Source organism: Ooceraea biroi, chromosome 7 (assembly GCF_003672135.1).
Source record: "Ooceraea biroi isolate clonal line C1 chromosome 7, Obir_v5.4, whole genome shotgun sequence".
Classification (NCBI taxonomy): Eukaryota; Metazoa; Arthropoda; class Insecta; order Hymenoptera; family Formicidae; genus Ooceraea; species Ooceraea biroi.
In genome coordinates, this window is record NC_039512.1 from 3,953,253 (window position 1) to 3,967,884 (window position 14,632).

The window sequence follows — 14,632 nt, forward strand, 5'->3', positions numbered from 1 at the left end:
CGAATCGTATCGTTATGCAAAGAATGAATCACACGAATAATAGAAATTATGTTTCTCTTCTGATTGGCTGTATAATAAACTGAGAAAGAGATAAGATTGGCGATATTAATAAAATATAGATGTAAATTAAGACAAAAATATTCAAGCTTTTCAATTTCTTTATTAAATTTTATGTCTAAATATGTAAAATTATTTTCTCATTTACATAAATGTTGTTCACAAATATCTTGTCTTCTATAAAAAGTTTTTATAAAATTTATAAAATCTTATAAAAATATATTTTATTCTATATTTTATACAGAAAACAAAAATTGCTAAAGACAGGATACGGTCCACATAGTTATTCCGCGAATCGACAGCTGCTATTGTTCTCCATACTCCTGTCGCGAAACACGACTATTACAAGTCATTGACCTGGTTTTCGAGCGCTGCACGATTCATGCGTAGAAATATTAACTTTACTCTCTGCAAGTACATATATTATAGACACTTCTTCCGCAGAGTAATAAATGAATTTCATCTTTAATTAATTATCGTAACATATTACAATGAATGAACCAATTTCCGTTAGCATTTAATCGGTCTTGATAAATGCATCCGACGTAAGAATTACGCTTCCTCTCTGAAATCTCGTAATTGCACGAGTTAAACTAGAGTCGTTTCAGTGTTAACGAAAGATAAGAGCGCTGTTACTACCACTTCACGTTGCGTAGAGCAAAGAGGAGTTCCCGAATGTGTTAAGTGGCCAGTCTCGTGTACACAGTCTCGTGTAGATGCTGCGAACGGCTTCTGTAAAACGGATCAGGCACGCACGTACAGTAAGAAGACTACGAGCAGTAGCAAAAAATGATGGTCGACTTTGTAACAAAAACCTTGGTATTTGTGTCGGGCGGAGATCTCGTGAAAGATCTTTGAACCTAGTACCTCTTGAAATTCTATTGACGCGCGCTCAATTGATATTCCAATTTTGATTTATCGTACACCGATATGTACAATGTGTAGCATGTAAATGTACGATTCATAATTAGCTCTTGTTATCAATTTTCATGTTATCAAAACGAAAAGATGCGAATTAACAGAATCAAGAAAGGCCGACTTGATTTTTCGAATGTCGCGATAATGAATTGTTTATCGCGCGAGAATTGCCTGATAATCACACGTACGAAGATATGCAACGAATGCTGATGATGCCTTCTATCAATAATGATATCACGCGCTTTTTATCACGCTGTAGGATGAATTGTGTCAACTTTGTGTGATGGACACACGGTCCGAGACGGTAAAACGAGAAGCCAGCAATTCCGTTACGTCCATCCTGGGGGATCGAGGGGAAGAAGGTGACGTCGAGGAAAGCGGAGTGAGCGACAACGAGCGACACGACATGCCACCCACACCGGATACCGTGCCGATAACGACATCGACGGCGGCGATGCGAGGTACGTGCGACGAAATCGACGCGGTAGGTACCGTGCAAATCGAAAATGCAGAAGAATCGAGTAACGATCTTCGGACGAGCGAACTTGTGAAACGTTGCGGCACGACGGACGAAACTGCTTCGTTCAACACGTGAGTCACATTTTCCCACCACTACGCTCGTTATCTTCGAGCAGGTAAAATTATGACTGTAAGATGCATTGTCCATTGTTTCCTGATATCCAGGTCCGACCGAAAGTCAAAGAACTGCGCTACGTTCTATTTCAAACACTTGGACACCGACTCCGAGGCGGATTGTGATCAATCGGTTCAGGAATCATCCAATGCAGTGATGGATGATTCCTCCGAGGAAGAGTGGACTTACACCTCCGCTCGTCAAAGTAACTCGTTTGTCGTCTCGGAGCAGCGAAAGACGAACCTCGTGGTCCGTCTAGATTTTGATGAGCGCCCGCGCGTCGATGTGTCAGAGAAAATACATTTTGCGCGAGAGAAGAGTGCAGGCCACGACAGAGAAAGGATCGTAAAAGACTCTCGCGATCACGAAACTCAGCAGAAGGATAGCGACGACGAAAAGAGCAGCGATAAATCAAGCATCCAAAGGTTAATTAAAGAGGTTGAGAACTTAATTGGCGAGGAGAGGCACACGATTGCCTCGCGCGCTTTTCCGCAGTTGGTACTCGAGGAGAAAGACGTGACGAACAATCACCGAGCTAAGTACGCGCGCGTGAGAGAATGGTTGAAACTGAACGCGTCGAGAAGTCACGAGGGTAGATCGCAGGTAATTTGGAGAGTAGATCATTTTCTAAAACACCGAGAGTTATTATACAAAGCTTTCTTCCGAATAGTATTTAGTTTCAGTGTTGCGTTTACTCGCATGCAATTCGTACGTAATAAAATTGCATCGTACGCGATAGTTGGTTACATAATAGCGATATTTTTCTGCGCGATGTCTATTACGCGGTGGATAATACTAGCTAATGAGAGATGTGACTTTATAATCACGTAAATGGCATGTATTACAGCCATTGGACAGCTGCGACGCCAGCGGCGAGTACACGACGGAGGAATCCGATGGAGAAAGACAATCGATATCGTCGGACGATTTGCAGAGCAGTATCGCGACCTATCGTCGATTCGAAGGCGCTCTCGGGTCTATGTCGCAGTCCCTGTCACAAGAGATACTCGATTACGTGCAAAAACAAATTCCTGTTAACGAAGCACCTACCGGCGAAAGTACACCGAAAGTTATAATGCGCTCTAAGCAAAAGGCAAAAGGGTCTAGACCGTGGAGTGTTTCTTGCATCTCCCAGATCGGTGATAATCCTAATCTAACTCAGATAAACGACCCAATTTTACCGTTTTCCATATCCGAGACTGCGCTTCATCAGTTAGTTACAACTCCGCCTACCAAATCCGTATCCTTGGATGCTGCGTAAGTGTCCATTTGTTTATCAAGTTTCTCATTTTAGACAAAATTTTTTTCACTCAATACGCCATTTTTTCATGCTAAATTGAATGCATTTGTGTTACAGAGGATCACGGAAATCATTTAATTCCACATCCACTTTATTAGAAGAATCTCTTGTATATCCTGACGGTCGCGTAGCTAGGAATATTTCATTTCGCAAAAAGAAAAACAGATTGCGCAAGAAGACTTTGGTAAGGACGTCATTAGAACTGAACATAAAAATCGATATTTCGATGATGCTTTTTGAAGTACATCTTGCATTACTTTATGCATCAACCCAGACTGAAGTGTAGCGATCAATTCGTTTGATTAGGGCCGTAAGAGCGAATCTAGTTCGGAAGGTGCGCAAGCCAATCATCATTCGGCAGGGAGCGATGGTAGCTCGAATCACCAACGGTCGTCCCGCAAAGTGAATCTAAATCGCACGTCGCATTCAGTTTCCAAAGAAAATTACCACAGTCGAGCGACGAATCTCGTTAAATCTGGATCCTTCTCAGGCAGTACCGTCCACCAACAGTTGCACGTTGAGAGGCCAAGTAATCCAACACCGCTCAGGCTGCTCTGTTGTCAGTCTGGTGCTTCCACATCGGAGACTGAGGGCGAAGAGTGTAATTGTGTCCAAGGGCACTTCTCCTACGATAATAATATGAACAGCGTGCTGAACGACAGGGACCTAAGCAATCAGCAGTTAAATGTAGACAGTGATGTAGAGATGAATAGTCTCGGTAATAATTCACTCTACGAACAGGCTTGGGATAATTATCAGGTAACACAAAATTGCACGGTACTCGTAATGACGATCCACAAGGTACTGGTTTTTTTTTTATATCGACCGACTTGTTAATCCGCAGGAGAAATATATGAGCGAGGCTTACAGCGAGCCGCTGGACGTAGAGACGGCTCGAAGATTGTTGGATTTCGGAGATGACTATCGAAATTTCCTCGATAGTCAGTCGGAATGCGCGTCCAGTATAAGTGCACTTCCTGCTACCTCGCCACTGCCTAAGATTCGCACGTATCATGTAGGTCTCTTACTATTCTTACTCGACCAGGTGTCGATATTCTTCCTATAGGGAAGGCACTGCCAGCAATAGAAAAACAATATGTATTATTAAACCATATCAATGAGTTTTATATATCCGTAATGTTAGATACTTGTCTGCCATCCTCTACAATGTTTACGGATAGAACGTATAATCTAGAGCACTACTGCTTTAGATGATAGTTACCACAAATAAACTTTTCAAGCAATATACATAGAGGTGTTTTATTCCTTCATGGGGATAAATAAATGTCGATGATGTAATATATTACTTATATGTAAGGGTTTCGAGGTATTGTCTCGTTCATTTACGAGACGTAATCGACAGAAAATTAAGTAGCTTTGCTATAAAATAAATGTAATCCATGATTGATCCATGAGCAAAAAAGAGGGTCTATTTTAATAATTATGTGATGATCAATGATTAATGTGTAATGATTAAAAATAATGCCCAAAAATTAAATTTTGCAAGTATTTGCTAAATATGCTATAAAACGTAGATAATAAATTTTAGAAAGACTATTAAAAGTATCTTTATATTATCAATAAATAATCAGGCAGAGTTTCGATAACAAAGTATAAAGCATATTATATAAATATTAAAATGATCATTTAAATTATGCATTTGCCGTATGACGGACCTCTTGTATATCCACGTAACGTTTTATTCAAGTTTAACGGTGCTACGTGTTATATAATACTATTCTACATAAATGATATTCAAGCATGTTGATGATTTTCTAGACGATTGGCGACAGTACGGAAGACAGTGACAGTGACGAAGAGGATTTACGAAGAATCACCGAAAATTCACAATCGCAACTTCTGCTCGTTGAATCTGCTTTCGTAAGATCCACGATTTCCACAGAATTCGTACGTATCTTGTTACTATTGTTTACAATGAACAATCCTCTGTGCAAAACACCTTACATATGGTTTTGGTGTACGCTTTTCGTCTTACCTTTTATTCGCTTTAACCGTTACTTTGCTTTATTTCGCAAAACCTTCTGTTAACATGTAGCACGTCGTATTGTATGTACATATACAGTGCTGGCAAAAAGTTCCGGAACGGTTAAAAATCTTGGAAAATAATGATTTAGTGGAAAAATGTTTCGAACAAAAAGCATAGGGCTTAAAAAAATCTATTAGATGATATCTATTTGACCTTGGTATGACCTTGGAAAGCCCGGTCATGGTCAACATAAAAATCTTAAATGGAAACCCCTATTTTTTATTACATATTCTTGTAGCTTAGCTCGAGAGCTTTTCGAAACGCTATAATAAATTTTTTTTCTCTTACGTATTTTTTTACTTATAAGGCTTGAAGGTTACACAGTACCGCCGGCATTAGAATTACTCAAGGTGTACCGCATGGAGGTTGCACGGTCGGATTTATACCTCTTTTGTGTGTGTGTGTGTGTGTGTGTAATGTCGTTGTTCGTACATACGAGTATAAACTATTTTTGTGAAGTTAGTTTTATGAAGAACACACTCATGCACGCACGCACGCACGCACATACATACATACATACATACATACATACATACATACATACATACATACATACATACATACATACATACATACATACATACACGCACGCGCACACGCACAAAAGAGGTGTAAATCCGACCGTGCAACCTCCACGCGGTACACCTTGGGTAATTCTACCGGCGGTACTGTGTAACCTTCAAACAAGCCTTATAAGTCAAAAAGTACGTAAGAGAAAAAAAATTTATTATAGAGTTTCGAAAAGCTCTCGAGCTAAGCTACAAGAATATGTAATAAAAAATAGGGGTTTCCATTTAAGATTTTTATGTTGACCATGACCGGGCTTTCCAAGGTCATACCAAGGTCAAATAGATATCATCATCTAATAGATTTTTTTAAGCCCTATGCTTTTTGTTTGAAACCTTTTTCCACTAAATCATTATTTTCCAAGATTTTTAACCGTTCCGGAACTTTTTGCCAGCACTGTATATATAAGCGCATGAAATATAGTTGATAAAATTTACTTTAAAGTTTTTCGTTATAATATATCTCTTCTTCTATAATATTTTATTTTGTATAGCGTTTACACCTCTCTTAGATGAGAGATGGCAAATTACTTTTTTACAATATACCTTTACTGATTTTCTTTCTCTATTTTACTCTTTTTATTATAAGTTTTTTTACTTAACTTAAGCTGTCACGTTAATTTGTAAATAGAATTGAACACGTTTCTTCATTTTTTATTATTTGCGTGGAGCCATGGGCCATAGTAGAAATAATAAAATAATGTAATAAACTGGTTAATAAATATTGTACAATCAATTCGTATTACGACAGAATGTAAGCGTATTATTTAATCAATTTACCTTTTTATCTCAAATAGGCTGAAATGGAGTCTACGTGTAAAGAAAACTTAGGATGTTTGCAGGCCGTTCTAAAGTCACAGAACGAATATCTTCGAAATGAGAAATACTTGAAACAAATTCTCAGTGAGTATAAAAAAAATAATTGATCAAATTTTGTTTTTGTACCTAACTGTTGCTTTGCATCTTGGCTTAAGCGAATTTGCCCCCCTGCGTCGTTTTTGGCATATAGTGAAAACTTTTACAGAAACAAACGTTTTGTACAATCGCGCGTATATTAATGCATGTACAAAGAATCGAGTTTTATACAACACATCAAAGATAAACACGTGATCATGTTGTTCCATCGTATCTGTTCTTATCTTATATTATCAGCACGATCGTATTTATGTTTTGGACGAGAGAGTAGATAACACCAATTTGAATGCACACTTTTATCACTTAAAAAGTTCCAAATTTTGTCTTGTAAACTCGCTTAGAGGAGTAACTGTACTCTCCTATACGGTACTGTGCCAGAATTAGCTGAAGTCGCTATGTTATTGCGAAACCGTCGTCCTAATTCAACCGGTTTGACATTCATAGCAAGCGCTGTTAAATATCATAAAAACGTGAACTAGTCTTTTTAACTTAACTAATATTATTTAATTATTTTATGTACATGTGTATGTGGTTACGTACAAATTTATTTTATTTATGTCAAATAAATATCTTTATATTCTTTCTTTTTATTAAATTTGCTTTTACTAGCATGTATTATTAAATTGCATCTAATGGTTCTTACATTTTGACATTTTGAAATCCGCAATGATATAATGATTACACATGAAATATTATTTCTGAAATTAACAAAGGGTGTATAAAATATATATTATTAATAATAAGAAAACGCAGACTACATCAAACACATACACCACCATCATACGCATACATACTTCCGTAGCAACTTTTGATTGACGTTAGAAACGACGTAATTTACTTTCTACCCGACGAAGTTTGAATAGACGCATCCGAGTGTAAGAGAAAGTAGAAAATGGTAATGTCTGTGCTCTTAATGACCACAACGCATTGTAAATTATTTCACGCTGCACTGTCTGATTATGGACGTCGACATTGTTCCTAACATTTACCAACTAAAGCAGCCTTCTCAACCTCCCAGCCCACGCTTATAGACTAACGCATTGAGTTTCAAGTTGCATTAATAACAAATCTTGCTCGTAACTTTAACCACGTCTTTCCGATCGCATGTTCATGTGGGTGCTAAGGTACAGATAAGGTATAGAATGGATAAGTAGGTAGGTGGATGTGCACATTGGCAACGTATCAACGCGTGATGTTCGAAAACCACGCCTTACATGAACATACATGAATTCAACGCGCCATAACAATTTTAAATTCAAACATTCAAATCACATTTTTAATATTTAAATTCAAATATTTAAACACGAGTGTCTCTCGCGTCGTCAAAGTGCTGTTTCTAATTTCTGCTGTGAAATATGCCACTAGTGGAGCAAGCAACGTAGTTTAAAACCTGGATTCTTGTTAGAAGGCACTGGATTAATAGTAATTGTAAGATCTGAAAAGATAGTCGAGACTGACAGGTCGTAGAGAGGATCAGAATGAAAACAAGTTGATCACAACAGTAGGAGTATTGGCCGTACAGCCTAAGACCTAGGCGTGTGAACCAGGGATCCCGGAGAGATCGAGTTCAAATCTAAGGCAGTCTCCTAGTTATTTTTCGCCTCTTACAGTTCAGAAGTGGGATAAAATCCGTTACCCCTCGAAGACAGTTGAAATTCATCCGCTACCCCTCGGAGAGGAGGGAGTTGAGAAGCAGCTGGCCGGTAGTGAAGCCTGAACATGGAGGTCGGGACGGACTCAGAGAAGTGAACCAACATGGAGATTGGGAAGGACTCAGAGGAGTGAACCAACATGGAGGTTGGGAGGGACTCAGAAGAGTGAACCAAAAATGGATGTTGGGAGGGACTCGGAAGAGTGAACCAAAAATGGAGGTTGAGAGGGACTCAAGTGGAGTGAACCGACGATTTGGAGACATTCGGGGACGAATGTAATGTCAGGCTGGCCGAGCTGTAAGATCTGGAAAGATAGTCGAGACTGACAGGTCGTAGAGAGGATCGGAATGAAAACAAGTTGATCACAACAGTAGGAGTATTGGCCGTACAGCCTAAGACCTAGGCGTGTGAACCAGGGATCCTGGAGAGTTCGAGTTCAAATCCAAGGCAGTCTCCTAGTTATTTTTCGCCTCTTACAGTTCAGAAGTGGGATAAGATCCGCTACCCCTCGAAGACAGTTGAGATTCATCCGCTATCCCTCGGAGAGGAGGGAGTTGAGAAGCAGCTGGCCGGTAGTGAAGCCTGAACATGGAGGTCGGGACGGACTCAGAGGAGTGAACCAACATGGAGATTGGGAAGGACTCAGAGGAGTGAACCAACATGGAGGTTGGGAGGGACTCAGAGGAGTGAACCAAAAATGGATGTTGGGAGGAACTCAGAAGAGTGAACCAAAAATGGAGGTTGAGAGGGACTCAGAGGAGTGAACCAAAAATGGAGGTTGGGAGGGACTCAAGTGGAGTGAACCGACGATTTGGAGACATTCGGGGACGAATGTAATGTCAGGCTGGCCGAGCTGTAAGATCTGGAAAGATAGTCGAGACTGACAGGTCGTAGAGAGGATCAGAATGAAAACAAGTTGATCACAACAGTAGGAGTATTGGCCGTACAGCCTAAGACCTAGGCGTGTGAACCAGGGATCCCGGAGAGTTCGAGTTCAAATCTAAGGCAGTCTCCTAGTTATTTTTCGCCTCTTACAGTTCAGAAGTGGGATAAAATCCGTTACCCCTCGAAGACAGTTGAAATTCATCCGCTACCCCTCGGAGAGGAGGGAGTTGAGAAGCAGCTGGCCGGTAGTGAAGCCTGAACATGGAGGTCGGGACGGACTCAGAGGAGTGAACCAACATGGAGATTGGGAAGGACTCAGAAGAGTGAACCAACAATGGATGTTGGGAGGGACTCAGAAGAGTGAACCAAAAATGGAGGTTGGGAGGGACTCAGAAGAGTGAACCAAAAATGGAGGTTCAGAGGGACTCGAGTGGAGTGAACCGACGATTTGGAGACATTCGGGGACGAATGTAATGTCAGGCTGGCCGAGCTGTAAGATCTGGAAAGATAGTCGAGACTGACAGGTCGTAGAGAGGATCAGAATGAAAACAAGTTGATCACAACAGTAGGAGTATTGGCCGTACAGCCTAAGACCTAGGCGTGTGAACCAGGGATCCCGGAGAGTTCGAGTTCAAATCTAAGGCAGTCTCCTAGTTATTTTTCGCCTCTTACAGTTCAGAAGTGGGATAAAATCCGCTACCCCTCGAAGACAGTTAAAATTCATCCGCTACCCCTCGGAGAGGAGGGAGTTGAGAAGCAGCTGGCCGGTAGTGAAGCCTGAACATGGAGGTCGGGACGGACTCAGAGGAGTGAACCAACATGGAGATTGGGAAGGACTCAGAAGAGTGAACCAACAATGGATGTTGGGAGGGACTCAGAAGAGTGAACCAAAAATGGAGGTTGGGAGGGACTCAGAAGAGTGAACCAAAAATGGAGGTTGAGAGGGACTCAAGTGGAGTGAACCGACGATTTGGAGACATTCGGGGACGAATGTAATGTCAGGCTGGCCGAGCTGTAAGATCTGGAAAGATAGTCGAGACTGACAGGTCGTAGAGAGGATCAGAATGAAAACAAGTTGATCACAACAGTAGGAGTATTGGCCGTACAGCCTAAGACCTAGGCGTGTGAACCAGGGATCCCGGAGAGTTCGAGTTCAAATCCAAGGCAGTCTCCTAGTTATTTTTCGCCTCTTACATAATAGATAATAGTTTATATTTATGTCTTATCACGTTTTATCGCCAAGTCGTAAAAATGCTTGCAATACGGGCGCTACCGCAGGCGCGTTGGCGCCACGAATACGGCTCGCTCATTCGTTCGCGCGTTCGTATCGCCGCTGTGTTCAGGTGTCACGTGAACCAGTGCTCGCGTTCGCGACCGCGAATACTCGCTCAGTCCCCCGATGCGTTCGAATGTCGTCGGACGTTCGTCCGTCGTGTCCCCTTCCGTCTGTCCGTCATCGTGATTACTCGAAACGATACTGCGCCATTGGTTAATACATCTGCCCGTTGCTTCGAGTTCTTCATCTCGACGATACAACTTATTTGCAATGCTCACGCAAAGGGAAACGATCACTTCGGGCAATTCGTGTACGTATTTTGGTTACGATTATTTCGTAATTAATGTTGTGGTACATCACATTAAAAGTCACGAGAAATATTCTTTTCGAATGATTGGTCAAAATTCTGTTTTTGTTTTTTTTTAATACATCGTATTATTCGTGAAAAAGTTGCTCCTGACTGACGAGTGTGTACAAAACTCTATTCTTAATATGGTCGTCATTTTTTGCATCGGCAGAAACGGTTATTACTTTCAAACAGTTTTCAAGTGTGTGTGTGGTTATGTAAAGTTAACATATATGTATATATGTTAAGCAATTAGTGATATGCGTTAAAAATTGTTGAAATTGTACTGCCGATGTGCAGTTGGTACGGCATATATCTAAAAGTGACGTAAGGAAACGGACGATGTAGGTGACGCCAACGCAATTATACGATGAAAACATCGATAAAACGGGAGATCTGAACAAATATTTGAAACTGTATATACTCGGAAATAAGATCCTATTTAAAACGTGAATGGATTTAAAAACTAGGAAATCTAAAATATTTAAGAAATATGTAAAATATTAAAAAATATTATTGTAATATTTCAAATTTTACATCTATCCTTCATAATTCTTTTTTCTAGTGCTGAAGAAATTACATTAAGCATCGCCCACTTTCGAAACTTGACATTGTTACACGCATGTAAAAATACGTTGGTCGTAAAACGAATCCGTTATCTGCCAAACCCATCAATCATCTTTTCTCTGCCGGTATCGGCTACGTTCGAAACACCGCAATCGCGATCTCTCGTAATTGACGCTCCACTTCCCTCGGACGAAATAAAATTCCGATTAGTTTCGGGAAAGTTATCCACCTGCCACGGAAAAACGCTCGAAATATACAGCACGAAACGATAAACTGCAAACGTGAAAAAAGAGTAGAAAAATGTCTATCTATCGCGTCCTACGCAAAACGCGGAACGAAATGGCATCGATAGCGGTTTCGCTTATGCGTTCTCGTCATCGTTAGGTAAGCCGGAGCCGGTCACGTGATAATTTTGAATTCGCTTTGCTGATTTACGGCGGACATAACACGCTTCGTGTATCTCTCCTCCACGAGACGATCGCTTCTCGTGTAACGTCGTGTAAAACCATGGGGACGTTGCTTCGAGTGGCAATTTACGCTCTGGCGATCATATGCGACGAAGCATTACGATACGCGGTACATTCCACGGTACGCGCGCGTATGCACGCGCTACGTACGTGCATATGAGTTTTACTACGCGCGTTATTACGCTCATGTTGCTACGTCGAGCACGGTCCGTCATTTCCTGTAGGTCAATGTAAAATCCGGCGCTTTCTACGTATCCAAGTTTTCCTGCAGCATTCCGCGCGCTTTTCGAGCGATCTTTAAGGGGGGAGCCTGCTTTAGAACGTTGAAAATAAGGTATAATTTTACGAATTGTTTTGGAGAAACTATACAGCGGATCATTATAAAACTTTGATGCATTTATTAGTACATGTTTAAAGATAAAAAAAATTATTTTTTGATTTGAATATATCGCCTGTAGAGGTCGTCCTGGAGTCATCTTATTGTAAATTAGTGAGCATTCTCCTGCCTCCAAATTTCATCCAAACTGAAAAATTGAAATATTTTCTTGTTATTTATGAATTCCCATCGTCGATGAACCTTTAATATTCATAAAAACATTAAGTTAAACAATTATTTTTGCATGAAAAAGTTCAAAAACTTTGCCTAAAAATCGTACTTTTGTGTTCTAAGCTCCACCATTTTGGCACTTTTCAACTCTTTTCTTCTCTCTTTGGTTCATCGACGATGGGAATTCATAAATAACGAGAACATATTTCAATTTTTCAGTTTAGACGAAATTTGGAGGCAGGAGAATGCTCAGCAATTTGCAATGCCGGCGACGCGGCTGCACTAAGATTTCTCCAGGACGACCTCTACAAGCGATATATTCAAATCAAAAAATAATTTTTTTTACCTTTAAACATGTACTAATAAATGCATAAAAGTTTTATAATGATCCGCTGTATAGTTTCTCCAAAAACAATTCGTAAAATATACCTTATTTTCAGCGTTCTAAAGCAGGCTCCCCCCTTAAGACGCGATCGCGCGGGGAGGCGGTTGCGACGATGTATTCCCGACATTGCACGATTTCTGCGATGTTTACGATAATTGGCTCGTTATTTCGATTTTATTAGCGCCGTGTTTGTCGTTCGAATCCAATCGTACAGCGATCGCACGATTTCGGTCTGGAAAAAGTGGTCGGTAACAAAAAGAAAGTAGTCAACAGGAAAGAGGTCACGGAAGCCGTACGGTACAGGTAGAAGTCTGTTGACCTTAAGGCTTCTTGTGCACAATCATCTCGCGCGGCATAATCGGCTGTTGCGATCGGCACAATCACGTAAATCATGAAAAAAACGTTACAGATATGAGCGCAGCTCTTGAGGAGAAACACGGAAATGGAAAAAAAGTAGGAAAGTGTAATTACTAGTCTTCTCGCGCACTTCCTCGAAGCTTGCTAAAGAAAAGAAACAGTTGATCACACGAATACATACACATTGCATACTCAAATGACATATGTTAGGTATATCGTTATGTGTAATAATATAGGGAGGAGGAAGTGCGTATCGCATATTATTGTGCGTTTTTAAATTATAGCACGTTAGTTGTTTAGGTTATAAGAAATACACACACACACACATATCTTATATATAATATACCTTTCATATTATTCTGGGGTAAAATAGATTAATTGAAATTTAATTAGTTTTATATAGATAATATAAAGAACATTTGTTATAAAATAGTTTTAATGGTTTCAAGATTTCTACATTTGTAATTTTCTTAAAAATATGTTTTCCAACGAAATCGATTAGATGATGCGTCATTTTCTTTATCTTAACACATTAATATTAAACTTTGTTACGCAATTTGTTCAGGTATGATCGAGAAATGGGAAAGCTTGGCATCACGAGTCGAGCAAGCGCAAATGGCCAACGCTCTTCATCGCGAGCTGACTACTATACGAACGGAGTTCAAAGCCGCTTACGATCGACTTTTCGATTACGAAATCGTCCTGGAGCAACCGCACGTTCTTGATGATCGGATTAACAGAATCACTGTGAGTTATCTTTACTGTTGCTCAATTTACATAGACGTTTATTACTTTTGACAACGAGGGAAAACGATTTACATAATAAAATTCATATGTATATACGCGATTTGCAAAATTGACGATAATCATTTAGATGTTACTTAGAATTAATCTATTCTTAGATTATTTAAGTGTTCAACTGCAGATAGCTTTTATCAACAGTAAGCAAAACGTATTATGCAGTAGTGTCGGTACGCATACCGACAGTGAACGTATCTTTTCCCGGTACATAGAAGATCTTGTGATTCGATTGATACAGTAGAAACCTATCTGAAATTTTACGAATTATTTTTAGTTGTTTAATTATTTATTAATTTTTATTTTATTAATTTTTTTATAGTGATTTTATTATTTTATTATCTCGAATAAATACGTAATTAAATGAGTTAGCATTGATTTATCATTACTTTAATAAAATGATATTTTCAGTAAATATACTGAAAGATGCCTTTTGTGAATATATAGTAAAACAATATATAAAAAGCAGGAAATTCATCTTTGAATAATTATCGTATTCCAGTAAAAATAATAAGTTACAAATATTGCCGGATATATTTGTATTCTTTTACAATTTCGACAAGATAAAGGAAGAATCGAGTGTCGAACATTCATCTTGAGATGCGCGGCTTCTGACGAATTTCTGCAAGTTGTTCGAATCGCAATGAGAAGGCGCGTTATTGGAAATGTCTCCGGTAGGTAGAGTAAGACGGAAAAGTCAGAAGCTCGGGCGGAAAGCTCGCCCGAGCAGTCGGCAGTTGGAGGTGGAGGAACAAAATGAAAGCGGGCGAAGGAGGTGTATCCAGGGATGAGGAAAGCGGCGGAGACGGAGATAGAGAAAGTGGGAAGCAGGGAGAGAGAAAGGAGGGAGCAGTCAGGAACCAAGTAGAGAGGTAGAGGTAGTGGCGTAAAAGCGTAGTCGTGTCGCACGTACGC

General features: G+C 39.9%; 1 protein-coding gene and 1 long non-coding RNA gene across 2 annotated transcripts in view; one reads left to right on the plus strand and one right to left on the minus strand.

Annotated features, from left to right (window-relative positions):
* Positions 1-14,632, plus strand: part of LOC105277721 — a 44,376-nt gene that overhangs the window by 13,745 nt on the left and 15,999 nt on the right. The window contains exons 9-17 of the mRNA XM_020031076.2: positions 1,235-1,566; positions 1,660-2,212; positions 2,457-2,866; positions 2,967-3,093; positions 3,216-3,668; positions 3,754-3,924; positions 4,689-4,817; positions 6,320-6,425; positions 13,485-13,666. Coding sequence (XP_019886635.1) covers positions 1,235-1,566; positions 1,660-2,212; positions 2,457-2,866; positions 2,967-3,093; positions 3,216-3,668; positions 3,754-3,924; positions 4,689-4,817; positions 6,320-6,425; positions 13,485-13,666 — 2,463 coding nt within the window. The remainder of the gene's footprint in view (positions 1-1,234; positions 1,567-1,659; positions 2,213-2,456; positions 2,867-2,966; positions 3,094-3,215; positions 3,669-3,753; positions 3,925-4,688; positions 4,818-6,319; positions 6,426-13,484; positions 13,667-14,632) is intronic.
* On the minus strand, positions 146-1,228 carry LOC113562322. Its single transcript, XR_003406840.1, has 2 exons — positions 548-1,228; positions 146-465 (listed from the first exon to the last, which is right to left on the minus strand). It is a non-coding gene; the product is annotated as an uncharacterized LOC113562322 (long non-coding RNA).